General features: G+C 41.6%; 2 protein-coding genes across 3 annotated transcripts in view; one reads left to right on the forward strand and one right to left on the reverse strand.

Annotated features, from left to right (window-relative positions):
- The window catches only part of Otud4 (OTU deubiquitinase 4), a 65,687-nt gene extending 58,427 nt beyond the window's left edge, over positions 1-7,260 (forward strand). Inside the window, exons 20-21 of the mRNA XM_045130756.1 lie at positions 628-668; positions 2,327-7,260. Of these exons, the coding sequence (XP_044986691.1) occupies positions 628-668; positions 2,327-3,544 (1,259 nt within the window). The 3' untranslated portion in view covers positions 3,545-7,260. The remainder of the gene's footprint in view (positions 1-627; positions 669-2,326) is intronic.
- A 7,574-nt stretch (positions 7,261-14,834) lies between these two features.
- The window catches only part of Abce1 (ATP binding cassette subfamily E member 1), a 32,230-nt gene continuing 24,843 nt past the window's right edge, over positions 14,835-22,221 (reverse strand). For both annotated transcript variants that reach the window (XM_004655848.2, XM_045130929.1), the window contains exons 14-18: positions 20,074-20,184; positions 19,845-19,987; positions 19,455-19,577; positions 16,785-16,896; positions 14,835-15,326 (exon numbers count right to left, since the gene is read on the reverse strand). In XM_004655848.2, the coding sequence (XP_004655905.1) occupies positions 15,279-15,326; positions 16,785-16,896; positions 19,455-19,577; positions 19,845-19,987; positions 20,074-20,184 (537 nt within the window). In that variant the 3' untranslated portion in view covers positions 14,835-15,278. The remainder of the gene's footprint in view (positions 15,327-16,784; positions 16,897-19,454; positions 19,578-19,844; positions 19,988-20,073; positions 20,185-22,221) is intronic.

Below are 22,221 nucleotides of genomic sequence, written 5' to 3' on the forward strand. Positions count from 1 at the left end.
CTAACCTGGAACTCACTGTGTAGTCTGTTGGCCTTGAACTCATGGCAGTCCTCCTACACTCTGCCTCCCGAACGCTGGAATTAAAGACTTGCGCCACCGTGCTTGGCCACAGCTGGGCTTTTGTTGTATTACAGTTTTTGTGTGTTTTAAAAATTCATCTTTTGTTAATTTTACATGTTTTATAATGTAATTTGATCATAGTCACCTCCAGTTCTCCCACATTACCTTCTCATCTTCCTTGTGCTGAATTCCCAACTAGTTCCACTTTTCACCAAGTTTAGTTAGGGGTGTTGAAGCAGGAGCGTGGGTGCAGACAGCTCTCTGCGGACTCCTCCCCCTCTGCCAGCTCCAACATCTTTTCTACTTCCTTCCGAGATGCTGCGTTTGTGCCCGAGAACTCAACAGTCCCTTTTCTCAGCAGTCCCTTTTCTGTAGTGACCACCATCCACTGCACAGTGTCTGTGACCACAGCCATGAGCAGCACTAAACTGAGTTAGCTTTTGTGTTTTATACATTGTCTAGAGAAAAGCATTCTGATAGAGAATTGTGCCTTTAGAACTGTGATGATTGCTGGGGAAGAAAAAGTTTTGATTGTTTGGTTTCAGTGAATCATCATTTTCTTTGCAGATAAAAACATTCTTCGATTCTTCTTCAATCTTGGTGTGAAGGTATTTACATTTATGATTTTAAAAGCTACTTCCTGATTATGCAAATGCTGTTTAAATTTTATGATGTAGATGCTGCTGCAGGATAGCACTGATCAGAACAGAGTTCTTAGTAGCCTAGGGTTTGCTAAGAACTGGCGTTCAGTACTGTACAGCCTGTGTTCAGTGGTAAAGACAGATTCCAGCTTTAGTTTTGTCATCGTCTTTTTTTTTTTTTTTTTTTTTTTCTTCGAGGTAGAGTCTCACTCTAGCCCAGGCAGATCTGGAATTCACTCTGTTGTCTCAGGGTGCCTTGGAACTCTCAAGTGCTGGGATTAAAGGCACCACCATCACTTCCCAGCTTTACTTTTCTTCTTAATTTGGTGCTGGTTTGGCCTTGGGAGTGTGCAGAAAAGGACCACTTCCCTGGGACAGCTCATAAAAGTACTTTCCCTGGGAAGTAACATGAAAGACCTGAGTTTGAAGATCTTTTCAGAAAATTTAGACTCTCCCTGGACAAGCCAGGTTGCCTCTGAAATGTGGTTTTCTTTATGGAAAGTGGGGTCATTGAAAGGCTCAGAGGATATAACATGAAGATAGTCTCTGGTAAGGTGGATCAGTTGTTCATTTGCATAGTAGAACTCTCCTTTCAGAAGTGATTAGCTTAAAAATTTCTCATCAGCTCTGGAGAACTCTTGTCAGTGTTTGGTTGTATCCAATCTTGAATTAGGTTTTTTGGGGGGTGGTGGGCTGAAGAGGTGGCCCAGTGATTAAGGCACTTGCCTCTATGAAGTCTGAGGAGCTAGGTTCGACTCCCCAGAACCCACGTAAGCCAGATGCACACGGTGGTGCGCTCTTCTGGAGTTTCTGTTTGCATTACCTAGAGGCTCTGACATGCTCATATTCTCTCTCTCTGCCCTGATGGCTAAGTTGCCTAATTTTGTACTTAGCTATTTCATGCTGGATTTATCTGATTGGCCACTTGTATTTTCTTCATATTTTTGTTTTCCGTTAAACAGCAACCAAGGATTAAGTATTTTTTTCCTTTGGTTTACCCTTTGATATGACTTAATCCTTGCTGTTGGAGTGTTCTGGTGGCTGCTAGAACCGTTGAATGCTGTCATTGGAGATCTACTCTCTAAGCATTTTCCTGGTAGACTAGGTCTATGTGGGTTAAAGGTCACATAGTAAGTTAGAGCCAGAATGGAAGTGCAGCCTAACTTAACTACCAGTGACTGAGGTACTGTTTCTTGTCAGTCTGTGTCAGGACTGTGGATTGATTTCTGGACCAGAGCAAGCAAGTAAATTGAGTCTTTCCAAGTTCTTCTTTAAAAAAAAAACAAACAAAAAAAACATATATATATATATATGTTTTTTTTTTTTTTTTGAGAAAATATGGGTACGCCAGGGCCTTCAGCCACTGCAAACATACTGCAGATGCCTGTGGCCACCTTGTGCCTCTGACTTATGTGCGTCTTAGAGAAATGAACCTGAGTCCTTTGGCTTTGCAGGCAAGCACCTCAACCACTAAGCCATGTCTCCAGCCCTCTAGTTCTTATATGTTGGGGATAACGATGATTTGTATTTCATCTGTAGATTATAGTTTGTAGGCATGAGAAAGTCATACTTTTTTATTGATAACCTCCTATAACCTTTGTCTGTTTTTCCTTTGTATCTTTCAGGCATATAGTTGTCCTATGTGGGCCCCACATTCTTACTTGTATCCTTTGCACCAGGCCTACATGGCAGCCTGCAGGCTGTACCCAAAAGTCCCAGTTCCTGTGTACCCTCACAGTGCTTGGTTCCCAGAAGCTCTTTCTGCCCAGAATGAAAGTGATTGCACTTGTACTGATGCACACTTCCCTATGCACACTGAAGCCAGTGTTAATGGTCAGGTGCCACAGGCTGAAATTGGACCGCCAACGTTTTCTTCACCTTTGGTTATTCCTCCATCTCAGGTGTCTGAAGGTCATGGGCAGTTGTCTTACCAACCTGATCTTGAATCTGAGAACCCTGGGCAGCTTCTTCATGCCGAATATGAAGAGTCCCTCAGTGGCAAGAACATGTACCCACAGCCATCCTTTGGACCGAATGCATTCTTGGGCCCAGTGCCCATCGCTCCTCCTTTCTTTCCTCCTGTTTGGTATGGGTACCCTTTTCAAGGGTTCATAGAGAATCCTGTAATGCGGCCGGGTGTTGTCCTGCCCACTGATGAGAAAGGAGAATTGGATTTGCCGCTAGAAAATCTGGATCTGTCCAAAGAATGTGTTTCCGGTTCAGCAGTAGACGAGTTTCCAGAAGCCAGGGGTGAAGGTGCACATTCTCTCTCTGAAGCAAATGTGAGCAGTCAGCCTGAAGGCCGGGTGGAGCAGTCGTCCCAGACACGAAAGGCAGATCTGGCCTTGGTCTCCTCCGCCTCCTCTGGAGCTGAAGGAAAGGTTCATCCTCCCACTCAGATTCTGAGCACAGAGAGAGAAACTGTGTGTGTTGAACTTGAGCCTAAGAGGACCATTCAAAGTGCAAAAGAAAAAGAGAAAGCAAAAGATCCTAAGACTGCTGCTGCTGATGTTGTCAGCACTGGGGCCAACTCTGTGGATAGATTGCAAAGACCAAAAGAAGAGAGTTCTGAAGATGAAAATGAAGTATCTAATATCCTGAGAAGTGGCAGATCCAAGCAGTTCTATAATCAAACTTACGGAAGCAGGAAGTACAAGAGTGATTGGGGCTATTCTGGTAGGGGTGGATATCAACACGTGAGAGGTGAGGAGTCCTGGAAAGGACAGCCTAACAGAAGCAGAGATGAAGGTTATCCATACCACCGAAATGCCAGAGGACGGCCATACAGGGGAGATAGGAGGAGAGCGGGGATGGGAGATGGCCACAGGGGACAGCACACTTAGTGGTGGTTTTTCATCTTGTAGAGCAGAAACCCTTCTGTGGAGGATTTCTGAAGGCTTTAAGAAAATAATTAAAATAAAATCCAACTTGGAACTATCTCCTCCCCTACCCCTTTACCCTCATTCCTATTTTGGATGAGATTTTGGACACGAGTTCAGGGGGCAGGTGAATTTCTGGCATTGCCATTTTTCTTATTCAGAATCTGTTTATCAGGTGACTGCCCCCGTAAAAAGTGAACACGAGTTTTAAGTATTTTTTATAAACAGCTCAATTTAAAACATAGACTTAGTGTTTATTTTTTCCTTCTCTGTTTGATTTCGAACATTGGAAATGTGTGCTTTATAGTGTTTACTGAAGTAACAAGAAAAACCATTTGACACACTAGATTCCAAAACATTGCACCAAATAGAAATGGTTATTTTATTATGCAATGCCTTAGTCAGAAACTGGGCTCAAACAGTTCTCAGCCTAAAACACTGTTGTCTTTTTAAATGCTTCCAACCCAAAGGCCTTTCATCTCAATATCTGTCAAACTTGAATAATGTCTTCTCTTTAATATTACACATGAGGCAGCCTATTAACCTGTGTCTTAGAAATGTTGTATATAGTTCTTTTAATATTCATAGGGTATATTTTTGAATTTGGTGAGTATTTGTTGAACTTGATTGCATACAAGAATAGATGTTAAAGTCACAGTAGGAAGTCCAGTGAGGTGGCTGTTTCCATCAAGAATTCTTAGCACTGGTGTAAATATCATGGTGCCTACTCGAAAGAATGGTAGATGCTATGCATTTTGAAAATAATCTGCATCTGTTAAAACTGCAGAGGCTTTTTTTTTTTAATGCCACTTTAACACTAATGCACTGACAGATACTAAATATTTTGTGAGGAGAAAAGTTAAAACTTCTTCGCCTGATGGGCTTCTGTAGAGTGTACCATGGCTCTGTTCATCACCTTCATTTGCATGTTCCCTTGTCATCGCTGGTTCTTGTGCAAACAGATGATCGTTGCTGGAAAATGCTTTCGCTTTGCCTTTTATGATCTGTCACTCTTCGGTAACCTGTCTGATCCTGCTTCTTTCCAGTCTGCAGTGTTCTCTAGAGGTTCCCTTTGCATGTCGCACTCTTCTCTCCTTTGGAGATTGGCCTCTGAATTAACAACAGTATTCATTCATCTTGTTACTTTGTAGAACTAACTGTAGCTTGTATTTCTAATTTGTACATACCAGTGTGAAAATCTATCCTTCTGTTAAGTTGATCACCCTTTGATCAGGAAGTTTGAGTGCTATGCAAATAATATGGTAGTAATTTTTCTTTGCATGTCATGTGTAATATGTCTAGCCAAAAATAGATGTGGCGGCTTTTATTTTTTGGGGCAATTAGAAGCAAATACAATTCACTTGAATTTGACATACTGATGAAGCAGGTGAGTTTTCTGTGTTCTCTGATAATCTGTAGGAATGTTTGGATGTCAGCTAGGCTCAGTAAATCTCCACTGTACTGTAATAATGGTTATTACCTCTGTGCTGTTTTAATTACCTAATGTCTGTGTAACTGCTGATTTGAGTAGTGATTAGCATCTAGGTGTTTTGTAACATAGGAGTTTAGCAAGCACTTTGAAAGATAACATTTTATTATGATGGTGCTAGGAAAAATGTGTATAGACTGGGATGTGTGGTAAAGAAAAATACTTGAGAGAACCTGTTGAAAGGAATATCTGTTGTCAACTTCTAAGATAGAATAGTTGTAAAGGGTTCTGCTTAAGCCAGTTCTTTTTTTTTTTTTTTTTTAATATCAATGGCTGAATTATGGAATGAGAAGTTTAGAAGGTCTTAAACTTTTAGTCCTTGCTTTTTTTTTATGTAGAATTAGATTATCCAGTAATTTTTATTATGAAAACCACATTTTGATTTTAAAATATCAGATTTAAAAGTTTGATATGTTTGGTCTCAGGAGTCCAAAAGAAACAGTTGCTGTTTCCAGTGTGCTGTGTATTGACAGGGGTTTAATCTGTTTCTGGGAGTGTTAATAATTGGACATTGGCTTCTCCACTGTCACTTTGTCTGACCTCCGTGAAGTGACATACGCCAGAGCTCCTGGGGAGACATGCAGTTTGCTTCCTCTTTCCTCATCAAACCTCTAGAATCTGAAGGGTCAGGGGTGAAAGAGAATTCTGGCAGGTGGTACTTTCCTAGTGACTTCAGTAATAAAAGAGCTCTGACTTCTTAACAAGCTTTGTATGAAAGGTCAGTTTTCTTCTTGTGGTGTGTTTTTAAAGGTCTCCATCCAGGGGATTTTGCCTTATGCTGAGGTTCAACTAAGGCCAAGCGAGCTTTTGCCTTCGTCCATCTTAGTGGCGTGTCATTCTATGTTGACATGAGGTGATACTGCTGTGGAAAGGAGCAAGATGGTAGACAGAGAATCACTTAAGTTGTAATTGGCAAATTATGTAACTTTATGATCAGATACATTTATAACAAAACGCTTAGACTAACCAAAAAGCTCACCTGTTGTTTTTAGTTAGGTGCTTTGCTGAACTTGAGCTCAGACTCTTTTCCTTTCAGTATTTCTCTTCAAGTTTACTTTCTTTCAGAATCCATCTTCAGTTTGTACCCCATGTGCTCCTGGGCAGCAGGATGCTGGCAGCTGTGTAGTCCTTGGGCTCCCTGTAACCCACAAGTTCATCTTCACAGCAGAACTAAGCTCAGACCCTGCATCCACCTGACAGGAGTAGGTTTTCACCAGCTGCTCCTTCAGTGCAAATGCTATTCTTACAGTGTGTTGATTCCTTTGCCTCAAGGGCAAGTTAAAATGCCTGTGAACTGCAAACTTGCTTGTGATCGACTCAGTGCAATAAAGTTCATTTCTAACCATTTCTGGTTTAGAAAATACTCAGCCATCCTAGAAACTAGCAATATTTATTTTTGCCTCATTTATTTTACCTTCAGTTTTAGATGAGGTAAATCATTTCTTTCACATGGGTACTAAGCAAGGTCCATTCTAGTGTAGCTGAAGAGAAAGCAGATTTGGCTATACTATTTCTGTTTACTGCATTGTGCTCCCTATTTTATGTCTAAATGCCACACATACATACATACACACACACACACACACACACACACACACACACACACACTTTTTTTTAAATCTTAGTAGTGGCACACTTCTAGTACATCCGTTTCAAAGAGCTAAGGTTTTACTATTAGTGTCAGCCATTTACTCCCACGAATTGGGACTTGAAAAAATTCCTGTTTCCCCGAAGTACAAGTTTTAGAAATCCTTTGAGGGGTGGGTGCATGTCTTAATGCTGGGGAGCAACAACTCGGGGTTGAATTTACTTGAACGGATTAAACGTTGCATTGTTACAGAGCTAGAAAAATTTATGTATGAAAAATGATACTAGCCTTACACTGAGTTCAAATAATACTTTTAAGCATGTGAAGATGTGATCATTTGTGATGTTACTTGTAAAGAACGTATATATCCATATCTATACATATCTTTTGAAGTGTGGAGAGGAAATAGTACTTTATATTCTTTATCATATCACTTTTTGTAAGTGTTGAATATATTCCTGTTTATTTTTCTATGTTCTGTTTTGTAGCCTTAAGAAGTGTTTCAAACATATCTGAATGTATAAAATAAGCGTAAATGCCCTACATGGTGTGATGCTGCATTATATATAAAACTGTGTGCATATATTAAATTTTGTCTGTTGATTCTGCTTGTGGTTCTTTGGTTTTTGGGTAACCAGGTAATATATCACATGCAAGTTGTAGGAAGAATCCTAGTAAACTCTTGAAAATGAAATGGTTTCTATAGTATTTTGATACCAGGATAAAGATCATTCTGGTGCATACAACTATAGCCTATGGGATGGGTAGGTGGTGGTGTGTTCCCTGTGCTGTGTGTGTGAATGAAGCTGACGTGGAGCCCATTGCTTGCTTGTAGCTATAGTGAGTGTGGACTTTGGGCTAACCCTAGTTGTAAGTGCTTTTACAGATAGTGCTCTGCCATCTCAGACCCGCCCCTTCTGTAGTCACTGAAGCAAGAACATGGAGAAAAAACATGAGTTTATACATTAAGCCTTTTTTTGTGTGCATTTTTGTTTTTCTATTTATTTGAGAGAGAGAAAGAGGGAGAGAGAATGGGCACACCAGGGCTTCCAGCCACTGTAAAGCAACTCCAGATGCATGCGCCCCCCTGTGCATCTGGCTTATGTGGGTCCTGGGGAATTGAACCAAGGTCCTTTGGCTTTACAGGCAGGCGCCTTACCCACTAAGCCATCATTCCAGCTCCCCCCCCTTTTTTTTTTTTTTTTTGCATTTTTACCAATAAAATGCTTTCTATATAGTTTATTTGAGAAGAGAGGGAGAAGGGGTGCACCAAGGCCTCTAGCCACTGCATATAAACTTCAGATGCATGTATCACCTTGTGCAACTGGCTTTATGCAGGTACTGAGGAATCAAACCTGCTGCTGTAGGCTTTGAAGACAAGCACCCTAAGGGCTAAGTCATCTCTACAGCTCCATGATAAAATGTTTTCTGAAGAAACAAATTGAAAACTAAATTATTTATCAAGTATACTTAAGCCATTTAAAAGCTGTATTCTTTCCCCACTTCCAGGTAGGGTCTCACTCTAGCCCAGGGTGGCCTGGAATTCATTAATATCGTCCCAGGTTGGCTTCAAACTCATCCTACCTATGCCTCCTAAGTGCTGGACTTAACAGTTGGGTGCCATCATACCTGGCTCATCTTTTTATTTGATTTTTTAAATTGACAACAATTAATTGTAAACTATCCCATGGTAATTCCCTCCCTCCCCCCACTTTCCCCTTTGAAACTCCAATCTCTATCAGATCCCCTCCCCCTCTCAATCAGTATCTATTTTGATGTCATGATCTTTTCCTCCTATTATGATGGTCTTAATGTAGGTAGTGTCAGGCACTGAGGTCATGGATATCCTGGCCATTTTGTGTGTGGAGGAGCACGTTGTAAGGAGTCCTAACCTTCCTTTGGCTCTTACATTCTTTCTGCCACCTCTTCTGCAATGGATCCTGAGCCTTGGAAGGTTTGATAGAGATATTGCAGTGCTGAGCACTCCTCTGTCACTTCTTCCCAACATCTTGGTGCCTTCTGAGTCATTCCAAGGTCACTGCCATCTGAAAAGAGAAGCTTCTCTAACCAAAAGTGAGAGTAGCATTAATATAAGGGTATGAATATTAAGAGAAGTGCTTACTGAGCAGTTTAATGAGCATAGTATATATATTTAGCAAGACAGCAGCAGACGTTACACCCCTTAGAGCTTGTGACTACCCCTGTTGTAGGTTTTCAGTATTAGGGATATATTCTCTCCCATGGAACAGGCCTCCAGAGTGGTTGGTTTCTCCCATAACAGAAATGCCCCTATGGCACCTGTTGGCTCAAATTTGGCATAGCTGGCCAAATTTAAGGCTTGCAGTGTCCACTGTTGAATATCTTCACTGCATAAAGCATAGCTTTTCCAACTTTGTGGTCTGGTCTATGTGGAGGAGATGTTCAGTTCAGCTGAGAATGAAAATGGATGATCCAGGGCCTCTAGCCACTGTAAATGACCTCCAGATGCATGCACCACTTTGTGCATTTAGCTTTTTCTGGGTCTTGGGCAATAGAACCTGGGTTGTTAGGCCTTGCAGGTAAGCATTTTAACCACAGAGCCTTCTCAGGCTTAGTTTCTTAAACCCTGCTATTATTTCATTATATCACCGAAAATGGTGGCACATGCCTTTAATCCCAGCCCTCGGGAAGCAGAGGTAGGAGGATTGCCATGAGTTTGAGGCTACCCTGAGATGACGGATGAATTCCAGGTCAGCTTGGCCTAGATTGAGACCCTGCCTAGAGAAGGAACCAAGGAGATATCATTGTGTCTGAGCAAAACTGGAACTGTCTTATCTAGGATGGCAGGCCCAGTAGAGCTTCCTGCTTCTTTGTCAGGTCAGCCCCTAGAGTCCACGAACCAAACAGGTCTCCTCACACACCTGAGTCTGAGTTAGGCTCACCCTAACTGGATGTATGTTTGATCAGAATACAGGAAGTTGACCACATAGGCTTCATCCCTTTTTCTTTTCACTCTAGTCCAGACTGACCTGGAATTCACTATATGTAGTCTCAGGGTGGCCTCAAACTCAGCGATCCTCCTACCTGTGCCTCGCAAGTGCTGAGATTAAAGGTGTGCACCACCACGCCTGGTAATTTCTTTTGATTTTTGAAGTAGGTTACCACTCTAGCCCAGGATGAGATGGAACTCAACTCTGTAGTCCTAGATGAGTCTCAAAATCACAGAAACTTTCCTACCTCAGTCTACTGAGTGCTGGGATCAAAAGAATGTGCCACCACACCTGGTCTGATATACTCTACTTTGACCTTAAATGTTTTAAAGAAATATGGCTTCTTTTTTGTGAGACAGTAGTCCCAAAGTACCCTCAGTTACCATGTAATTGACCTAAGTAGAGTGTTATAGTTGAGTGCTGGGATTAAAAGCGTGCACCACCATGCCCGGCTTCGTCCCTTTTTCTTGGTGATTTCATCTGCCTGAGCACGCACGTAAATCTGTTCGCTTTTTCTTCTTGGTAATCTCACCTGCCCAAGCATGCGAGTCCCATTTGCGGCCAGGCTGGGGAGGGGAGAGCCCTTCTCTGTGTGTCTTGTTCTGGAGTGTGTTCTCGTTTTGAGCACATGTAGGACTTCTCTTTGGTCTCTGAGTCCTTCAGTATGTCTCAGTCTTCTCTGGCAGTTTAGGTGAAATGGCTCCATTGGTCCTCATTCATTGTCTCCCACATGTGCATGTGTCTCCTGCAGAGCCTTGTAAATCCTGGAGATTGTGATGGACATTCTGTCACCCCCTCCCCCCTTTTCCAGCAGGGCAAAAAGGAGACTTCTCTGGCTTGAGTCTTTCAGCCAACTTCCCCCCTGGATCTTAATTCCCTCTATAATAAACCTCGTAATTCATAATTTACTCTTCTTGGAGTCTGTTTTCTCAGTGGTTAAAATGGGCAAGAACCTAAACGGGGTTTGCAGGTCCGGGGGAATCCCAACCCCCCAAACTCCTAAATCCTATGTCAGTATGAGTACAGGCTTAGGAATGGGTATTTGTCACAGTAAATTCTCACAATTTTCAGATACAGCCTCAGTGAACACCAATCAGTTCACACACCAAAATAATACAACTCACCAAGAGTAACATAATAGTAGCTAAGTAGATAGAGGACCTGCACAATGGAGCTAGCCAGTGTTTTAAAACAAGGGACAAAGGAACAAAAGTATTAAGCTGCAGGAGAAAACAGCAACAAAAAAACCCTTGCCAGAACTACGTCAACTGGCCTATGCTTTTACTTTTTTTTTGGAAAAAAAATTAAGTATTTGAGAGAAAGAAAAGACAAGAAGGCAGAGAATGGGCGCATCAGGGCCTCTAGCCACTGCAAATGAACTCCAGCTGCATGTGACACCTTGTGCATCTGGCTTATGTGGGTCCTGGGCAACCGACCTGGGACTTTTGTCTTTGCAGGCAAGTGCCTTCACCTTTAAACCATGTCTCCAGTGCTGCTTTTACTTTTCTTTTTTTTTCTTTTTCTTTTTTTTTGTTCATTTTATTTATTTATTTGAGAGCAACAGACACAGGGAGAAGGACAGATAGAGGGAAAGAGAGAATGGGGCGTGCCAGGGCTTCCAGCCACTGCAAACAAACTCCAGACGCGTGCGCCCCCTTGTGCATCTGGCTAACGTGGGACCTGGGGAACCGAGCCTCGAACTGGGGTCCTTAGGCTTCACAGGCAAGCGCTTAACCGCTATGCCATCTCTCCAGCCCTGCTTTTACTTTTCAAAAGCCCAGAAAGCTCATCACAATATGCACACATATGCACCCCTTTGTTCCATTACCTTAGAATATCATGTTCATTTCTGCTTTGTACTTGACATTTATTCTGCTTTGCATGGATTATTTATCTATTTTGGTTTATTTGAGGCAAGGTCTCGCTCTAGTCCAGGCTGACCTGAAATTCACTATGTAGTCTCAGGGTGGTCTTGAATTCCCTGCCTCCTGAGTGCTGGGTGGGACCAAAGGGATGCACTACTACGTCCCAGTGTTTATATATTTTCATAACAACTCAAACTTCCTTCACAAAGGCCCTGCAGAAAACACCTCAGAACAGGTACTGCATGCTTGTAGCATGCCAGGTGTAGGGTTAGGAGCTTAGTTTACACCTGTTGATCAACATAAATAACATTATAATAACCCAGTATTTATTTTGTTTTTCTCAAGGTAGGGTCTCGCTCTAGCCCAGGCTGACCCTGAATTCCCTTGGTTGTCTCAGGGTCGTCTTGAACTCACAATGATCCTCCTACCTCTGCCTCTTAAGTGCTGGGATTAAAGGCGTGCACCCGCACGCCTGGCCAGTATTTTTTTAATTGCAAGGAGATGAGAGTGGAGAGAAAAGTGAACGACTGGGCACACCAGGGCCTTTGCCACTGACTGCAAACCAACTCCAGGTGCATGTTCCACTTTGTGCATCTGCCATTATTTGGGTACTAGGGAAATCAAACCCAGGCTGTCAGGCTTTGAAAAAAAAAAAGTCTTTAACCAGTAAGCCATCTCTCCAGCCCTACCCGTTTTGTGTGCGGACATATGCGTGCATATCTGTGGAAACCAGAGACTGACAAATGGTGCTTCCTTCTACCATTCTCCACTTTACTGAGGCAGGGTTTCTCATTGAACCAGAGCTTAGAGCCCACTAGTCTAGCCAGTTTACTGTGGGCATCCACCAGTCTCCTCTTCCCCAGACTGAACTCAGGTTCTCATGCTTGTGTGGCAAAGCACTGTATTCATGAAAGTCATCTTTCCAGTTTCCTGAGTGGTTCTCTGGTTCTAGTTCTTTCTTTTCCTTGTGGCATGACGGTTCATATTTTCAACAATGAATGCCCACTACATTCCCAATGTACACAGAATATGCTGATAAACAAGATAGGACTAGACTTCAAAATATTAAGGTCTAAAACTATGTTGAGTTGTACTTAACAGCTAGCTGTAGCATCAAAATACGGATTTAACAATCACAGCACTCGGGATTTAAGAACTGCAAACTGTTTTATAGGTTGGCTTTGAACTCACAGTGATCCTCCTACCTCTACCTTCCAAGTGCTGGGATTATAGGCGTGGACCATGCCCAGTTTACTGAATTTTAAAGTTGGTACATCAAAATGTAGTAGTGTCCAAAGGTCACAGCCTTCCCTATACTTTAACCAAGTGGTCCTTCCTAAAATCATGTTTCTTGACAATTTTACATATTTTCACCTAAAAGTGGTTTATTAAATTATGTTGCAACTTGCTGGGCTTTTTAAGTGTTCGAGAGCATGTCCAGTTTTAAAATTCTAATGTTAGTAACTGCAGGTCTTTTTATTTAAGAGCATCTGAATCCTGCCTGGGAGAGATCACTCAAAGACTAGAGATGCTTTCTTGCAAGTTCTGCTGGTTTGGGTTCAATTCCCCATGGTGGGGCAGATGCAGAAAGTGCTGTACACTTTTGGAGTTTATCAGAGTCCATATTTTCAAATTTCATTTGCATGAAAAACATCACCTTAGTACACATACTGGCATGAACAATTAAGTAGAATGAGCTTAGCTTGCATTTATTTTCTTTAGGACAGAATGAGGAATCAGTAAATAGAAACAGCTTTTCTTATTTAGTATATCTGAAATCACAAATTTAATCTACTTTTAAAAACAACTACTTAAGTGTAATCCCAGTCATGTACAAAATCAACCCTTTGCATATTCAGTTAGGTAAGTGCATAGAAAAAGGCACAAAAGAATATCAACTTAAAACACTTGTAATCTGGGTAATGAAGGGAGATCATTTATTATTCCATATACTTTTGTATCTTTGCAATTTTTTTTTACAACAGACATATATATATTTGTGGATTACTAACATAAATTAACTTAAAAGGCCTAATGGGGTCAGTCATTAAGCCAAAATTTCTATCCATTATTTGCATGAAAATCAAGACTTTTATTGATTTCAAGGATTAAATCTTATCAAATAACTTCTACTTCTCCCATTTTGCCTGCCACAATTATTCATCCTATACTGTCTTCTGCACTTACAAGTTAATTCCAGTTCAGCACGTAAGCAAGGTTTGGATACGCCTACAATACACATCCAAACTTACAAATGAGTGCTGGGTAGTAAGGGATAGCTTGTTGTTGCTATTTCTAGCATTCATGTTGCCACTGGGGAGGTGGTTGGTCCTTGGCTGCCCTTGAACAAAATCCGTAATCTACAGAAGTACAGGGATGTAGCTCAATGGTTAGAAGTGCTTTCCTCACATGCATGCAACCCTAGGTTTTATCCCCAGCACGGCCTTAGTGGCACATGCCTATAATCCCAGCACTTCCGTGGTCGAGGCAGGAGGATAAGTACATGATTATCTTTAACTACGTAGGAAGTTTTGGTTTTTGTTCTGAAATGTGTGTGCGCATGCGTGTGTATGAGTGTAACGGGACCTCTTGCCATTATAAACAGAATGCCATACACATGGCATCACTTTTGGGTATGGCTTTACATGAGTGGCCAATGTGAACTGGCAGGCTTTAACCACAGGGGCCCCTCCCCTACTCTACATTGAGAACTCGAGGCCAAGGGTCATCTAAGACCTTGTCTCAAAAACATTCTTAGACACTTAAGCACCCAGTGGAAGATTTTGAGTATGTATCTCTTTTTATTTTCTTTCCTCTTTTATTTTTGCAGACAGGATCTGATGTAGCCCAAGCTTGCCTCGTTTGCTCAGCAGCTGAGGATGACCCTGAACCTATCCTCTAGCTTTGCCTCCCAAGTGCTGGACTTACAGGCACTCACCAACTACCACCCTCACGTCAGGGAGCCGTTACAGGGTCTGAGTCTGTAATTTTAAGGGAAGCAAATATTCTTCAGAAATACTTATTTCCTCAATTTTTGATCAATGATTATAAATGTATGTTTACAAAATGACAAGTTGTAATCTATCTCATATAATGTAGAAACAGTTTGTTATGGATTCCCATATAAAAGGGGGGCACAAATAATTTTTGCAAGATATTTAAAAACACCAAAACCAGAAAACAAAAGCAAACTAAAACATGAAAATCAGAAAACAAAAAGTCCTTTCAAAAACTCATTAAAAACAATGTGTGTTGGTAGCAAATGTCCACCATACAACATTTTGTACTAAATTAGCTTCTTTGGAAACCACCCACTGATCATACAGCACAGACAGAAAACAAGTAGCAAACATAATCCCGATGTTTATTTATCAAATCTCATCAGTGTAGTCTTTGACTGGCTTTTCAAACAGGGCAGTTGCATTATAGTGGCATACTTGGCAAAATAGGTAAGTACAGAAATCTTATCCAAGATCTTTAAAATGGGGCAACACTAGTCAGCATTTGGTACATGAATATAATACATGAACTGAAAAACTTCCCACAGATCATGAAAACTTGGAGGTAATTTGTGTAGTTTGAAATGTCATCATTTTAGAGTATTATGCACAAAGAACTTTATCTTTAAGAAAGGTTTTTAGACAATTTACAATACAGCTGGCTTTTGATGTTACATTATGGAAATCATACTTCAAGCTCCAGAGTAGGTAGGGCCATAAAACCTGATTAAAATTTCATACAACATAAATTCTGGTAAATAAATGGCTTGATGCTCTCAAGATTCAGTCTAATCATCCAAGAAGAAGTAGTTTCCACTCTTCTTTTGCTCTACATCCTGAAAAATAAGCAACAAAAATCAGTAACACCCTTACGCTACACGCAGCAGAAGAGCTTTACGCCGGGTGTTATTCAGCAGTGTCGCAACAAGTGTCAGCGCCACCTTCTTTTCCTATCACAGGTCCACTGCTCTCATACGAGACAGCTGCCCTCCAGCCACATGTCTGTTGTTACACCTCACCCGTAACATACCCAACCTGTATACAATTCCAAGTACCAGAATATTCTTTGAAAAACTATTAAATTCTACCCCTATGCTCCTGTGTCAACTGCCAATTACATAAAAAACACATGAAAATAGCTATTTCTCTGAACTGTTTATAGGATGGCCAGTAACACCTCAGATACCTACCTGCCCAGCTGCTCTCCTAGGATTATGTCATGACTGTCCTTAAGATGCCTAGGCATACAGAAATGATTTTAACAGGTATACTGGGCAGTGAACTATGACTACCTACCAAAATGGTAATGCAAAGTATTCTCAATGCTTCACAAGAAATTTCTGTCCTCTTTGCTCCTTAGACCACCTTTTGCAAAGGGGAACCTTCAATTTTAAGGCAGGAGTTGCTATTTCTTTTTTTTATTTGTTTGTTTTTGTTTTTTGTTTTTCAAGGTAGGGTCTCACTCTAGCCCAAGCTGACCTGGAACTCACTATGCAGTCTCAGGGTGGCCTCGAACTCACTGCGATCCTCCCACCTCTGCCTCTGCTGGGATTAAAGGCGTGTACCACCACGCCCAGGAAGACTTGCTATTTCTTTATCCATCAACTGCTTGCATATATATACACAGGTCTAGGTTGTAATGACATTGGGTATAGGTGTTCACGAATACAACCATGTGCAGGATGCCCTGCCTAAGGCCACCCAAGAGCTCCTGCAGTAGCACCTTGTCTAGGACCATCCTAAGAAGATAAATGCTGCAGCAGAGGCATGCACGACATACTTTCAAACTTTCGACTGAGGGTGATGCAACTTTAGGTAGATACTGCAGGTGACAGTACGAGCAGAAGTGCTTTCAGACATTTATTTGTATGACAAGGAGACTTCTGCCTTCTACGAAAACCAACACCATGTCCCCTAGACCAGGCGTAGAGTGTACTACCAAGGCAATGCTTACTCGACAGACATGGTACTTCAGATTAGAATTTTATGCGCAAGGAGCTTGTTTTGACTCAAAATACTCATTTTAGTCAGTTTGAAAAATGAAACCAAGAGAAACTTGTTTAAGTATTCTTAAACTGTCTTATTAAAAAGTCAAACACCCACAAAACTTCTTTCAATGGTGAATTTTACTTTCTAAGACATGTTACAGGGCAGTTAATGCAGACTAACAGCAGCAGACACGTGACTGCTGCTGACTCAAAGAAATATTCTGTTGAGCACTACAAAAGGACCATGTGAACCAACATGGTATAGAGTACACATCATTCACAACATATGGTAAGTTTTCAACATACCTTAATTGAATTGAGCTTATTTATTCGTGGTCTGTAGTTGTTTGGATCTCTTCTGAATGTAATTTCCAGTTGAGACAAAAATTTGTTCATGCCAGCCAAAAGGGTTTGAGGACTAGGAGAGAAAAATTCATCAATTTTGATTAAGTTTTATCTCCTAAATGTAACACCTTTTGGAATGAAAAGTACCACAAATCCTTGCAAGCCTTTTTCCCCAGCCCTCCTTCACCTAGATAAGAGCACCACCACTTTATCTTAGGTTCAGAACTGGCTTGGTCTGGACTAGTGTAGTTGGGCTATACTGACTACGGAATACATGTGGAATCTGTTTTGACGTAGGAAAAGACACATATGGACAGAGAGGAAGTTGTGTGGTGCTAATGGTAGAGCCCAGGGCCTTGAACATGCTGGGCAGACATACCACCACTGAATGATACCCTAGCTTCACAGTGTCACTGTACAAAAACAAAAGATCATTACTAAGATCTAAAGACTCTTAATGACATTTTAGGGGAACTAAAACAAAAAAAAATCTGGCAGAGGAGGTACTGTATGCTTCCACAAAAGTCTCCTTTTTATTTTTGGTAACAACTTTTTATTAACTTTACCCAAGCTAGCTTTAAAAAAGACAAACCTTGCTGGGCGTGGTGGCACACACCTTTAATACAGAGGTAGGAGGATCACCATGAGTTCGAGGCCACCCTGAGACTACATAGTGAACTCCAGATCAGCCTGGGCTAGTGTGAGACCCTTCCTTGAAAAACCAAAAAGAACAAAAAAAACAAAACCCACCAAAACAAACAAACCAACCCACCACATAACCCTATGGACACTCTACAGACACATATGTGAACCCTCCTACCACGCTTGGTGCCTCCTTGATGGCCTCCACCAAACCCCAGCCAAGCTAGTTGTTAAATCAGCTAGGCCACAACACTACAGGGGATTTTTGGCACACACGTGTGTAGTAGGTGTAATGTGCACGCATGTGTGAACGTGCAGATGCAGTGGCTTGTGCAGGTGTGGAAGCCGGAGGACAATGTGGGGTCTCCCTCTCCATTGCTCACTTACTGTTTCCTTGAGGTGGAATCTTTACACTAACCACAGAGCTCTGGGAGATTTGTCTGTCCCGGTGATTCCAGTCTCTGCTCCCCCAGGACTGGGTTATCAACACGTGTGGCCACATCCAACTACTCGCTTGTATTCTGGAGACTTGACTTAGTAGTTTTAGGGCAGATGGGAAGTGCACTTAGCCGTGGAGCCATCTTTCCAGCCCCATATAGGAGACGGGACATTTAGAGCATTTTACAAATACAAGGGAAAGATTGTGTGTAAAAGTAAATTTAAATACCTAAGAAATTCCTAAACTCTTTAAGAAACATGATTGTCAATAACTGATAAGAGAATTTTATGCAACAACAAAGGAATTCTGGAAGCAAAGGACTTGTATTTCTTGCTGAATTATTCTAATAGCAAGTCCATTTCTCCTTTCATGACACCAGAAAGCATCATGATATAACCAAGTAAAATTGCTACTTCAAAGCTGGGCATGGTGACACACACCTTTATTCTCAGCACTCGGGAGGCAGAGGTAGGAGGATCACCATGAGTTCGAGGCCACCCTGAGACGACAGAGTGAATTCCGGGTCAGCCTGAACTACAGTGAGACCCTACCTCAAAAAACAAAACAAACAAACAAATAAAAATTTGGTACTTTGTAGGTCCAAAAGCTATGTGTGTTAAGAGTTTTTATGGTTCAACTCAATACAGTTTTAGAAATAATGGTGAAAAGTCTCATAAAGAGATTTGAATATTAGGTTTCTATACATTATAATCAAGCTAGTCAGGAGAAATGAAGAGAAAAAGATAAAACCCTTCATTGCAGGTCTGTTGTAGATCAGCATCAGGTATCTGGGATTTACTATTAGCTCAACAGCTATCAGTGTAAATTTGGCAAATCATGTTATCTGTTTGGATCCTATTTATCATGCAGAAAAGTGAAAAGTTTCTGGGGACTGGGGAGATGGTTTAGGGGTTAAGGACATTTGCTTGCAAGGCTGCCACAGATCTGAGTTCCAGCTTTCCCAGGGGCACATGTGTCTATAATTCCAATGTGCTACAGCAATGGCAGGTGGAGCCAGGAGTATCCAGAAGCTTGCAAACAATAAAAGCAAGAGACATTGTCTCAAAAGACGATGGAAGGAGAAAATATCCCGAAGTTGAAGTTGTCCTTTTTCTTGGTTTTCTGAGGTAGGCTCTCACTCTAGCCCATGCTGACCTGGAACTCACACTGTAGTTCCAGGCTAACCTTGAACTCACAGTGATCCTCCTACCTCTGACCCGGGAGTGCTGGAATCAAAGACATGTGTTACCACGCCCAGCTCTGGAAGTTGTCCTTGGCTCCTGTAAGTGCGCTGTGGCATGCACGTGGACACCCACTCACCCTATGCAGCACAAACACATACAAAGAAAAAGAAACTCCTATTCTACATGGTCCCATCCAGTGTTGTGTAAGGATAACTTTGGGAGACATAGAATAAGATACTGAATTTCTGCCGATCTCTTTAAAAAAAACATGGCATGAATTTATTGTTTTAATATACTTACCGAAAATTTAAAATAACTAGTTTTGTTAGAACAGTTTACTTCAGAACATTTTAAAAGTGATTTTACCTGTTTGCAACTGTGTTCTGAGATGGAACCCCATCAAAAACAATGACCCGATCTGCTAGGTAGGTGGCCATAATGAAGTCGTGCTCCACAACAAAAGCTGTCTTCTTTGCATGGAGAATGAAACTAGAAGACAATCGGAAAACTTTTTATAGCTTTTTGACATAAACCATTCAAATGTTTATTTTCTTATTTTTTGGAGGTAGCCCACTCTAGCCCAAGCTAACCTGGAACTCACCATGTAGTCTCAGGGTGGCCTTGAACTCATGGCGATCCTCTTACCCCTGCTGGGATTAAAGGTGTGTGCCACCACACCCGGCTTCAAATGTTTATTAAGCACACTGCATGCTAGGACAACCAAAAGTAATGTGATGCTATAAGCAAAACATTTACCGTTTGACAACTCGAGCAGCCATCAATCTTTGCTCAGAATCCAAATAAGCAGATGGTTCGTCAATTAAATAGACATCAGCAGGTTTGCCTAAACAAAGTGCAAGAGCTACTCGCTGCAGTTCACCACCAGATAATGTCTGCACCTACGTGAAGTTTTAGCAAAATGTTAAAATAGACAAAATCTGAAAGAAGGAAATATAAAACTATGAAAACAACAACATTAAAGTACCTCTTGATCAATGATGTTTTCAATCTGCAGAGGCTTCATTACATCAGTCACAAACTGTGGATGAGTGTAAGCATCTCTGATCTTCTCATGTAGTAACTGGCGAACACTTCCCTGGTGTTAATGGACCAACAGTATTTATAAATGATAAAATATCAGTGAAGAATTCTACCACTGGGGCTCAGCAGACAGGCATATCCATGGAGGTCGCTGGCCACCCAGTCTAACCTAATGGATGAGCTCCAGGCCAATTAGAAACCCTGTTTCAAAAAGAAGTGGACAACCTTCCTAAGGAAAGAAACCCAAGGTTGTCCTGTGGCCTCTAGATACACACGTACATGCATGCATCCACACATGCACATACACATATGAACATACACATAAACATGCAAAAAAAACCCCAAAAAACTAATGGTGAATTTTAATAAAACCAAACACCAGAACACAGTTCTTTCCATGTTTGTAACTCCCTTCCTTTTCTTTTTTTGAGGTAGGGTTTCACTCTAGCTCAGGCTGATCTGGAATTCATGTAGTCTCAGGGTGGCCTTGAACTCATAGTAATCCTCCTACCTTTGTCTCCCAAGTACTGGGACTAATGCGTGCACCACCATGCTTGGCTTAATTCTATTGTTTAAAGCTTATTCTTCATCATGTATCGTATGTTTCTGCGTGTGCATGTGCAGTGGTGGGGGCAGGTGTGCGGGTCCTTGAACAGGCTGTTCCTCAGCCTGAAGCTGCTATCTTGTCAGTGAGCTCCAGCAACTCTCTGGTCTCCAGGTCCTCCTCCCCCCATGAACTGGGGTTACAGGTGTGAAAGGCCACACCCAAATTTATATGTACTTCTAGGGAGACAAACTTGGTATTTTATGCCCAAGGTTCCCTCATGCTTATGTGGTAACCACCCAACCACTGAGGCATCTTCCCAGCCCTTCTAGGTCCTACTTTCAATGTACCTGAAGAATTCTCCGGAGGTAGGTTAACACCTTAGTATAATGCTTTCAAATTTTATACGAACTGTAGCCAGTTTCAGTCTTTCATTTCTTTTGTTTGTGAGGTTCTCTAGCCGTAAGACTGTATTACGTTGTGTTTAGATACTGACCATCTGACAGACAGTTGGGTTGTGCCCATTTGGGGCTGTTTTGTTGCTGCTACAAATATACATGCGCAAGCTGTAATGCTCGCCGGGTCTGCTCGTGGCACTCAGTGAGTGCACTGCAGGGCTTCTAAGCAGGGCGCACAGCTGCCTGAGGGCTTCTCACTCCCCACACAGCAGCTACGGGGCTACTGTCTTCAGACCCTCTCTAGTACCTGTTACTCTCTGGCTTTCAGCCACACTAGTGTGCATGAGGTGGGTAATTCAATGTAGTTTTTTTCTCTTATTATTTTATTTTTTCAAATTTTTATTAACAATTTCCATGATTATAAAAAAAAGTCCCATGGTAATGCCCCCCACCTTTCCCCTTTGAAACTCCAATCTCCATCATATCCCCTCCCCCTCTCAATCAGTCTCTCTTTTATTTTGATGTCATGATCTTTTCTTCCTCTTATGATGGTCTTGTGTAGGTAGTGTCAGGCACTGTGAGGTCATGAATATCCAGGCCACTTTGTGTCTTGGGGGAGCACGTTGTAAGGAGTCCTATCCTTCCTCTGACTCTTACATTCTTTCCGCTACCTCTTTTGCTCAATGTAGTTTTGCTTTAACATTCCATACTGGGAAAAGGCTCACTAGGTTTTTTAATTAATTAATTAATTAATTTGAGAGCGACAGAGAGAGGCAGGGAGGGAGGGACGCTCCAGGGCCCCAGCCATTGCAAACGAACCCCGGACACGTGTGCATCGGGCTAACGTGGGTCCTGGGGAAATCAAGCCTTAAACTGGGGTCCTTAGGCTTCACAGGCAAGTGCTTAACAGCTAAGCCATCTCTCCAGCTCACACATTTATGTTTTTAAAGGCTTATTTTGACAAAAACAGATTTTAAGAGTTACTTTCAGAACCAGGTGTGGTGCCATCCACTTAGAATGTGTTAAGTCTATTTTAATAAGTGGTGAAGCTGGATGATTGAGTTTAAAGTCAACTGGGTTCACAGTGGATTCTGGGCCAGCATTACTATGTCAAATCTAATTTGAATAGGAATTTTAGTGGTTTTCTTTT

This window comes from Jaculus jaculus, chromosome 12 (genome assembly GCF_020740685.1).
Source record: "Jaculus jaculus isolate mJacJac1 chromosome 12, mJacJac1.mat.Y.cur, whole genome shotgun sequence".
Taxonomy (NCBI): domain Eukaryota; kingdom Metazoa; phylum Chordata; class Mammalia; order Rodentia; family Dipodidae; genus Jaculus; species Jaculus jaculus.